General features: G+C 53.9%; 1 protein-coding gene across 1 annotated transcript; it reads left to right on the top strand.

Annotated features, from left to right (window-relative positions):
- Positions 1 to 4,115: 4,115 nt before the first annotated feature.
- LOC136544464 (primary amine oxidase 2-like) lies at positions 4,116 to 8,890 on the top strand. The gene is made up of 5 exons (XM_066536620.1): positions 4,116 to 4,882; positions 6,169 to 6,553; positions 6,640 to 6,753; positions 6,874 to 7,694; positions 8,344 to 8,890. Exons 1-5 carry the CDS (start codon positions 4,116 to 4,118, stop codon positions 8,888 to 8,890), a joined length of 2,634 nt encoding a protein of 877 aa, XP_066392717.1.
- The last annotated feature ends 446 nt before the right edge of the window (positions 8,891 to 9,336 follow it).

Below are 9,336 nucleotides of genomic sequence, written 5' to 3'. Positions count from 1 at the left end.
CCTGCCGACCTGCCCTCGGTCGCCTCGGCGCGTCACCGGCGGCCGGCCTCGCCCGCTCGCCGCCTCGGCCGAGGCTGACGGCCTCCATGGCTCTATCCATCCTAACCAACTCCGGTAGCTCGAGCTCGTCCTCGCCATCACCGATTTGATTTGTTCCTTTCAGAGAATCAGATGTAATCAAATCCCGCTTTGCCCTTTTGTCTTTGCTATGTTCTGTCAAATGTCAAATTGTCAATTGCAAAAATCTTTCTATGGGCATACCCAGCTTTGAAATCCTGGGTCTGTCTCTGGCGACAGACCATTGCCCTTCATCTCTTGGGTGCGAGCGTTGAGCCCTACTCTTTTGACAGGGTCGGAGGATACTGCATGCTGCCAACCATTTGTCATCCGTGAACCTAGAAGAGTTTTTTTTTAAAAAATTACCTAGAAGAGTTTTAGTTTCAATGAAAAGAAGAACCACCTCCTGCATTCATCCTATGTGTTCTTTCTCTTCTGATTTGTTGATAAAAATTTTTCTAGAATGAACATTTCGAATCGCTACTTGATCAAGAAATTTCCTTTTTGCTTGTGTTACTTTATGTTGTGATAGCATCATAACATAAGAGTCTATCCTGTTGTAAAAAAAACATAAGAGTCTTTTCCAGTTGCTGGCAGTTTGGCACTTGGGCTTTGAAGATAAATCAAGACTCGAGTTATGAAATCAAGAGTTAAATGCATGAGAGATCCTTGAACTTGTAATGTGGTGTCACTTAGGTCTATGAACTTAAAAAATATATTTCTGGATACTTAAACTTGCTAAATGATATACCACAGGTCCATACTTGCCACGAGAGCATTTTATCTGACGTGACATTGCCACATGGTGGGAAAATATGCGGTGAATCCTCCGAAATCTAAATGGAATATCCAAAGAGGGCATCTGGGTTCTGCCCTCGCCAGGTAATGCACGGCACCGTTCGGTGCAATGGAGCAGAGCGCGACACGCGCTGCCCACCTCGCCTCTGCTGCGCCTTGCCAAGCATTGTACAAGCCGCACTCTCCCCTAGCCACGTCGCCACTATCCCATGACCTCGCCTTCACCTCCAAAGCCGAGCCATGTTTGGGGATCTGGATCAGTTCGCCGACGGAGGCGTCTTGGGCGTCTTGGGCGGGCGGGCGAACTCGGCTCCGGCGAGCCCCTCCTCGATGTCACTGGCACCGTGCGGGCTGTAGGAGGTGCTGACCACGGCCTGCTTGCCTCTGCTCAGCAACCGGTGCAGCGACCCTCCTAGCCTGGCTGAGACTAGGGACCACATCCTGTCGACGGCCTCGGGCATCCGGCTCGCTGGCAACGGGGAGTTCATGGGCGGCGTGCTCAGGGCCACGGGCCGCATAGAGATGTCGATGACCAGGTTCTCCTTCCTGCGCCTAGAGGCCGAGGTGCTCGCGGTGGCGGCGCTGGCACTGGCGACGGGGGCGTGGCTAGGCCGGCGTTGGTGACCTCATCGTGGGTGCCCCAGAAGAGGATGTTGGTGGGGAACATGGGGAACTCTGGCGACGCGCCGGAGGCCTCCTCCCACGGTAGGGCATTGAGGTCACATGAGGGGGACCTCGTCGCTGGGTTGGAGACTACTGACCACAAGACGGCAAGGAGACATGCCAAATTATGGAAAGGTCATAGCGACCAATGCTAAAACACGTCTTGGATAGAACCAAATTGTGGAAAGGTCATAGCGACCAATGCTAAAACACGTCTTGGATAGAACAAAGAGGAAAAGAATTGGCGCCACAGCAGAGCTTCAGCTTCGGCGGCCATGGCGTCCGATTCCACAAGATTCCAAAATTCGTCACTTACCGAAGATGGTTTGCAACGAGGTCTCATCCAGGGGCTAGCAAACAACCGAGTGCACTCATGGCTGCGAGGGATTGGAATGGGGAGGCACTGGTGTGGATGAATTCTGAAAGGGCGTAAAGGTGGTCGCGGCATGTGCGTGCTCTGCTTAAATAGCCGACCATGGCAAGCTCGACTGAGGCACAGATGGGACTTGGACCGGCTCTAGGGCACGGCGAGGGTGCCCACTTGCACGGGGTGATGACGACGCACTGTCTTGGGACCAGGCGAGGCAGCGCGGGCAGCAACTCGTGCGTGTGGCCATGGTCGAGGCGGGATGAAGCGCTGCTTGCTTCCCCTACTTCCTCGCCGCTCTGCTTCGTCCAACACCGATGCATACACGTCTAGCTCCTTAGATTTTAGGGTGTTCATTGCATATTTTCTGCCACGCGGCGTTGCCATGTCAGATAAAATGTCCGCGTGGCAAGTATGGACCTACGGTGTATCATTTAGCAAGTTTAGGTATCAAAAATGTATTTTCCAAGTTCATGGATCTAAGTGACACCCTGTTACAAGTTCAAGGGTCTCTCATGCATTTAACTCTGAAATCAATATCTTTGGTGGTATCCCGTTCAAAAATATATATCTTTGATGGTACGGTAATGGTAATGCTTCAGGGGCGGGCGTCCGTCCGGGCTTGCGTGCGCTACTGGCCCAACGAGCCTGCCTCCTCCTCTCTACGTTTCCCCCATCTCTCTCAAGATATCTCCCTACTCGCTCGCCCATCACACGCTTCACGGTGCCATGCGGTTGTCAGCCCGCCTCACTCCGCATTCGTCGCAGCGGCCATCTCCTCCTGCGCGCCCTCATCCTGCGCTACTCGCTCCTCACTCTTGCCCATCGTGCGCTCCACCCGTGCCTCTCGCTCCTTGCTCCCGCAGTCCCACCGCACTGTCAGGCACGCCGCCCGCCTCTGCTGGTGCTGGTGGTGCCATCGCGCGCCTCAGGTCGATCCCCACTGAGCCAAGGGCACCGACAACCGCGACTCGTGCTGGTGGTGCTCACGCGTTGTTGCTCGGCGCCGGCTCCCATTCTGAGGATGGAATCAACCGGCCTTGGTCTCTCCCTCCCCTTATGTTGCAAATGTATGTTTCAAGTGTTTCAGATGTTATCAGAGGTATGATGCAAGTGTTTTATTGGATGTTGTAAAATCAGATCGGGATGTTTCATATGTTAGAAGTGTTTCAGAGGCATGCTGCAAGTGTTTCAGAGACATGTTGTAAGCATTTTTCAAAATGTTTTATTTATTTCGGACGTATGTTGCAAGCGTTTTTTATCTGGATGTTGCATATGCATATGTTGTAATAATATGTTCGAAATGTTTCAGCTATTTCAGTCTTATGTTGCAATAAGAGTTTTCATGGTGCAAGCGGTTTATCTAGACGCTGCATATGTTTCACATACATGTTGCAAGTGTATGTTCCAGATGTTTCTTCTGCTTCATACATATGCTGCATCAAAGTGTTTCGTGTTTCGGTGGTAAAGAGCCATGGGGCATGGCCCGGGGTGCCGGGGGATGGGGCGTGCAGCGCATCTTGGGTCCTGTGGACGGGGCATGCTTGTCCTCATGCCGACCTCGGGTCCCCGCTCGCGCGGAGAGAGAGAGGAGGGGGTCAGGGGAAGGAGCGGCGGGCGTGAGCGTCCAGACTCGTGGAGAGAGAGGAGGTGGTCAGAGGGAGGAGCGAGGGGAGCTATGTTTTTCCATGGACGCGCGTGACGGAGGTGGCGCGGGTGTCCGAACACACTTCTATCTGAACGTTCGGGCGCTCCCTTATGGTACGGGGTATGGTACCGGAGGTAGGGAAAAGGACGACAACACAAGACGGACGGAAGAGTGTCTCATTCTCATGGACGCTGCACTGTTCAAGCAGTGGAGTCTTCAGATCAGCCGGCTGTGCAGAAACGGCCGCGCCGGACACCACTGCCGACTGTCGAGGGAAGCGCTGTGCGTGTTGCGAGGCCGGAATTCTTGATTGCTCTGTACAAGGTACATCCGCAGTTTCTCCCTTGTTGTCGCCCTGTTGTTCAGTTCAGATTCTGGGTCGGCAGGGAGCTGCTTCTGTATCGCAACGGACCTTAGGCTCCAAATGACTTTGTTCACGAGTCTGCAAGCATATCCTGGATACCCGGACCGCTGACAAAAGTGATCAACAATGCTTGGCGACTCAACACGGCTATATATAGCCCCTCTCAGCATTTTCATTTGCCATCCCGCCGTTCACGACTGCTGCGGTGCTGCCAGCTGATGGCACTCCCCGCCATCCTTCTTGTTGTCATCCTCGGCGTGCTCTCGGTCACCACGGCCGCCGGGGCAGCGGTTTCCTCCCTTCCTCACCACCCGCTCGACCCGCTCTCAGCAACGGAGATCACGGCCGTGCGCACTGCGGTCCTCGCGTCGCCGCTCGTCCCCGCCAGGCCGTTACACTTCCACTACGTCGGCCTCGACGAGCCCGACAAGGCCGACGTCCTGGCCTACGCCTACGGCACGGCCAGCTCCCAACCGTCGTCCCGGTCCCGTCCCCTCATCCCTCGGCGCGCGCTCGTGATCGCCCGCGCGGGTGGCCAGTCCCACGAGCTCCGCTTGGACGTCACCGACGCCTCGTCCCCCACCGTGCTCTCCCACGCCGTCCACAGCGGCTCGGGGTTCCCGACGCTCACGCTCGAGGAGCAGGTCGCAGCGCAGGCCCTAGCGCCGGCCTACGCGCCGTTCGACGAGTCCGTGCGCCGCCGCGGGGTGCGCATGGACGACGTCGTCTGCTCGGTCCTCCCCGTCGGCTGGTTCGGCGCCCCGACGGACTCGGCGTCGGCCGCGACCGCGAGGAGGCTGGCGAACATGCAGTGCTTCGTGGCCGGCGAGACGGCCAACTACTACGCGCGTCCGATCGAGGGCGTCACCATGGTGGTGGACCTCGAGCGCGTGGCCATCGTTGCGTTCACGGGCAGGGTGGTGTACCCGGTGCCCAAGGCCGAGGGCACGGACTACCGGGCGGGCAAGGCTGGCCCGCCGTCGTGGTGCAGCCGGCTTATCTACAGTATTTTTCTCTTACAATAAAACAGCTTCAGTCGATTTATCAATTAACTTAAATACCAGCAGAACATACGCTTGGCTTTTGTATTACGATGCAACTGGACGTCTGCACATAGAAAACACACTTTTCCAAAGCACTTCATACACGCGACTACGCTAGCATTCCATCAAGGATGGATAGTTACATATACAAGAACTTTGTACCGGGCGCCATGCCTACCTGAGAAAACACCTCGATGACATTGTTTCGCTAGTGACAATAACATGGAACATGTTATGGTTGGCTACTTGCCCTCAATTAATTCATATAAAAAATTTACATACCAGAACATTGATCTAGACAAAGGCTCCGTTCGCTTTGCAGAAAAAACAAATCAAAACACTGTTCCAGTTGATGTGTTGTGAGAGAAAAACATGGTTCCGGCTGAAAACAAGTTGAAAAGTACAGATTATAAGAGAAACGATCAAGACCAAAGTCGAATGCTACTACACTTAATTAACTTGAACATGTCATATACGACCTCTGTCCACAAATAAATGCAATTGTGGGAACCATGCCAGTCAAACTACCTTATATTTGACCAACTTTATAGTAAATAGTATCAGCATTTATGTCTCTAAATAATTTTATTATAAAATATATTATATAACTAATCTAGTGATACTTATTTTATATCACCAATGTTAGTATTTTTTTTATATAAATTTAGTCAAAGTTCAAACTGCAAAAAAACGAGAATTACATTCTTTCGTGGACGAATGGAGTATATGCTAAAAAAAGATAGTGTGCATGAGAAACGAGCCGAAGGGAGAGCAAATAATAGTGAAAGTTCGATTTAGAGTTTTAGACACAGAGCAACACAACAACCAAACCGTAGGGAAAAAAATCTCGATGCGAGTTTTTGTTTTGATGGGAGGGGAATAGAATATTGGATTCGTGCATGCAGAAGAGCAAGTCAGTGCGAATGCATCGGTATTTCCACATCCAGAACTATATAATACTCTGTGTACTAAATTATAAGTTAATTTAACTTTTTTTAGAGAGTCAAAATATTTTAAATTATATAGTAAAATAATAATAATTACGAAACTAAATAAGTATCATTATATTCTTCATTAACTATATTTTTATAGTAGAACTATTTGATGGCAAAAGTTTTTATATATTTCTCTATAATTTTAGTAAAACTTAAGATGTTTCGATTTTTCAAAAAAAGTAAGAATAACTTATAATTTATAACGGATTTTATCGTGGAACGTGCTACTGCAGGTTGGCCAATTGGGAGTTCCACGTTGGCTTCGACGTGCGCGCCGGTACGGTCATCTCGCTGGCCTCGGTCCACGACCCGGATGCCGGCCTGCGGCGGCGGGTGCTGTACCGCGGCTTCGTGTCGGAGATCTTCGTGCTGTACATGGACCCGACGGAGGAGTGGTACGGCCGCACGTTCCTGGACGCCGGCGAGTACGACCTGGGGCTCTGGGCCTACCCGCTCCAGCCCGGCGGAGACTGCCCGTCCAACGCGGCGTACTTGGACGGCTACTACGCCGACCAAGACGGCAATCCCGTCAAGGGCCGGAACATGACGTGCGTGTTCGAGCGGCACGCCGGCGATGTCGCGTGGCGTCACACCGAGTCCGGGTTGCCGGGCCAACCGGTGAAAAAGCACCCTCAAACTCTGCAGCAACACAGAAGAGTTAAGTGACACCGTGAAATGGTCTTCTGACGTGATTCTTGGTGCAGATCACAGAGGTCCGGCCGGATGTGAGCTTGGTTGTGAGAATGGTGGTGTCAGCCGGAAACTATGACTACATCTTGGACTGGGAGTTCAAGACCAGCGGCTCCATCAAGCTTGTGGTACCATATCTTGCCTCTCGCGCGCTGAGCCAAACCAAAGAACCGAGAACAAGCTCGTCTTGCAATCTGCATCGATCAATTCTTTTCTTGCAATCAAAATGATCGATTGAACTGTCGCAGGTGTCTCTCACCGGAATCCTAGAGGTGAAGGCGACTTCATACACGCACGCCGACGAGATCAGGGAGGACGCGCACGGCACGCTTGTCGCCGAGAACACGCTCGCCATCTACCACGACCACCACATCACGTACCACCTGGACCTCGACATCGACGGGACCAACAACTCCTTCGTCAAGAACATCATCACCACGAAGCGCAACACGGGGGACCCGGCCACGGGCGGCGCCAACACGCCGAGGAGAAGCTACTGGACGGTGCGGCGCGAGGTGGCCGAGACCGAGGCGGACGGGCAAGTAGACGTCGACGCCGTGCCCGGCGACCTGCTGTTCGTGAACCCGGGCAAGAAGACCAGGCTGGGCAACGAGGTCGGCTACCGGCTAATCCGGGCCGGCGCGACGGCGACGTCCTTGCTGGCCGACGACGACTACCCGCAGCGGCGGGCGGGCTACACCAAGAAGCAGGCGTGGGTGACGCCGTACAGCAAGGCCGAGAAGTGGGCGTCCGGGCTGTACGCCGACCAGAGCACCGGGGACGACAGCTTGGCAGCGTGGAGCAGGAGGAACAGGGGGGTCAGGGACGAGGACATCGTGCTGTGGTACACGCTTGGACTGCACCACATACCCTACCAGGAGGACTTCCCGGTGATGCCCACGCTGAGTGGCGGCTTCGAGCTCCGGCCATCCAATTTCTTGGAGAGGAACCCGATTCTCAAAAGTAGGCCACCCAGAAGGCGGATCTGGACAAAATCCGAGGGGGCTGAACAAGCTGTTGTGCTGGACGCTGGGCGCTGGCTACTACCGTGTTGCGCTGCTGTTTGCTGGTGCGGGCGTTGTGCTGCGCTGCTACTCTATGGGCGCGGCCACGGTAGGGGGGGACACCCCCCAGCCCCGGTGGCAGATCCGCCAAGCCCACTCCGTCAACTGTTATTGTGATGCCAGATGATGTGCTCCTGTGTAAGTGTAAATCAGGTGAAGATTTGTAAACGACCTTCGGTTCTGAATCCAGGGAGAATAGAACTCAGACAGTAGCAGCTCTGTTTCAGTTCAGAATAACAATTGCTACCTACTCGTAGTAGGGTCTGTTCCTTGTTCCTTGTAGCCGCGTCCGTCTATTTTTCGTCATTGGGGCACTGAATCTGGACCCGAGTTGCAGTTGGACACAGTCCAGGACAGTAAAATAGAAGTGATCGAAACCGCCATCGGTAGGGTCACCGAAGTACCAAACGACTCGTCAAGTCGTCAAGCCGGCGGCGAACGCCAAGGTTCAAGGTTCACAGGACATGGCATCGAGTGACGAACGCCGGCGACCGAAACGCGCGCGCACGCACTTGTCGTCGTACAGGGCTTGGGCTTCCAGGCGAGCCCACACGCTGCCCCCTGACCCTGACTGGTATACTCTCTTGATTCTTGCATGCAGCTCCATTAATTTCGAACTCCGGTATCTCTGCAACGAGACATGCATGCATGCAGGAGGAACTGGGCGAACGATCTGAGCGCGGGGCCGGCGGGGCTGATCGCGGAGCGCGTCCTCTCCAACGACGTCGCCGACTACGTCCGCTTCCGCGCGGTGTGCAGAGCGTGGCGTGCGTCCTCCCCGGAGCCCCGCGAGCACGACGTCTACGTCTTCGACTTCCGGTTCCACCCCCGGCGGTGGATCATGGTACCGAGGGCCTCCGGCGTCGGAAACCGGCGGTCCTTCTTGAACCTCTCCACCGGCGAGTGCATCCACGTGCGGCTCCGAGGCCTCACCACCGAGGGCCTCGTCGTCTTGTGCCGGAAGGACACACTCGTCGTACAGCTCGTTAACCCGCTGACGGGGCAGCGCGCCGATCTCCCGCGCGCGACCTCGCTGCTCTTCCCGAGCACCGCATCCATGGCGCACAAGATAGATGATGGTTTCCGAGTGAGGAGCGCTGGCCTCGCCGGGGACTCGACGGTCGCCCTTCACTGCCACTACACCAGATTTGGACATCACTGTCGGCCTCACCACTGTCGGATTTGTGAGAACCGCCAGTGATGTTTTTTCACTGTCGGTTATGAGCTCGAAAATGAGAAAATGATTGGGGCTAGGTTAAAACCGGCAGTGAAGCACCACATCATTGCCGGTCTGTGGCTTGAACCGGCAGTGTTTTGGCGGTCACTCATCACTACCGGTTTGAGCTTTATCACTGTCAGTCCTAGCCAAGAACCGACGGTGATAAGTCTATAGCACAAAAAGGCTACAGCCGTCCTCTTCTTTCTCCTCTCTTCCATCCCGAGAACAGAGGCGCGCGTTTAGACTCTTTCCTCCATTGTTGCGGCTGCTTTTCACCGTGAAGCTAGCGCTTGGATTTTGAAGAATGGCTTGATCTTTTTGCTTTAAGGTTAGTAACAAGCATCCACTTCTTTGATTTAGTTGCTTAATTAGCTTCGTTTTGATAACTACATTGCTTGATTCTCATTCTAGTTCTTTTTTCATTCTAG

This window comes from Miscanthus floridulus, chromosome 3 (genome assembly GCF_019320115.1).
Source record: "Miscanthus floridulus cultivar M001 chromosome 3, ASM1932011v1, whole genome shotgun sequence".
Lineage (NCBI taxonomy): Eukaryota > Viridiplantae > Streptophyta > Magnoliopsida > Poales > Poaceae > Miscanthus > Miscanthus floridulus.
Note: the sequence above shows the minus strand (reverse complement) of the source record. Positions and strands in the feature narration are given on the sequence as shown.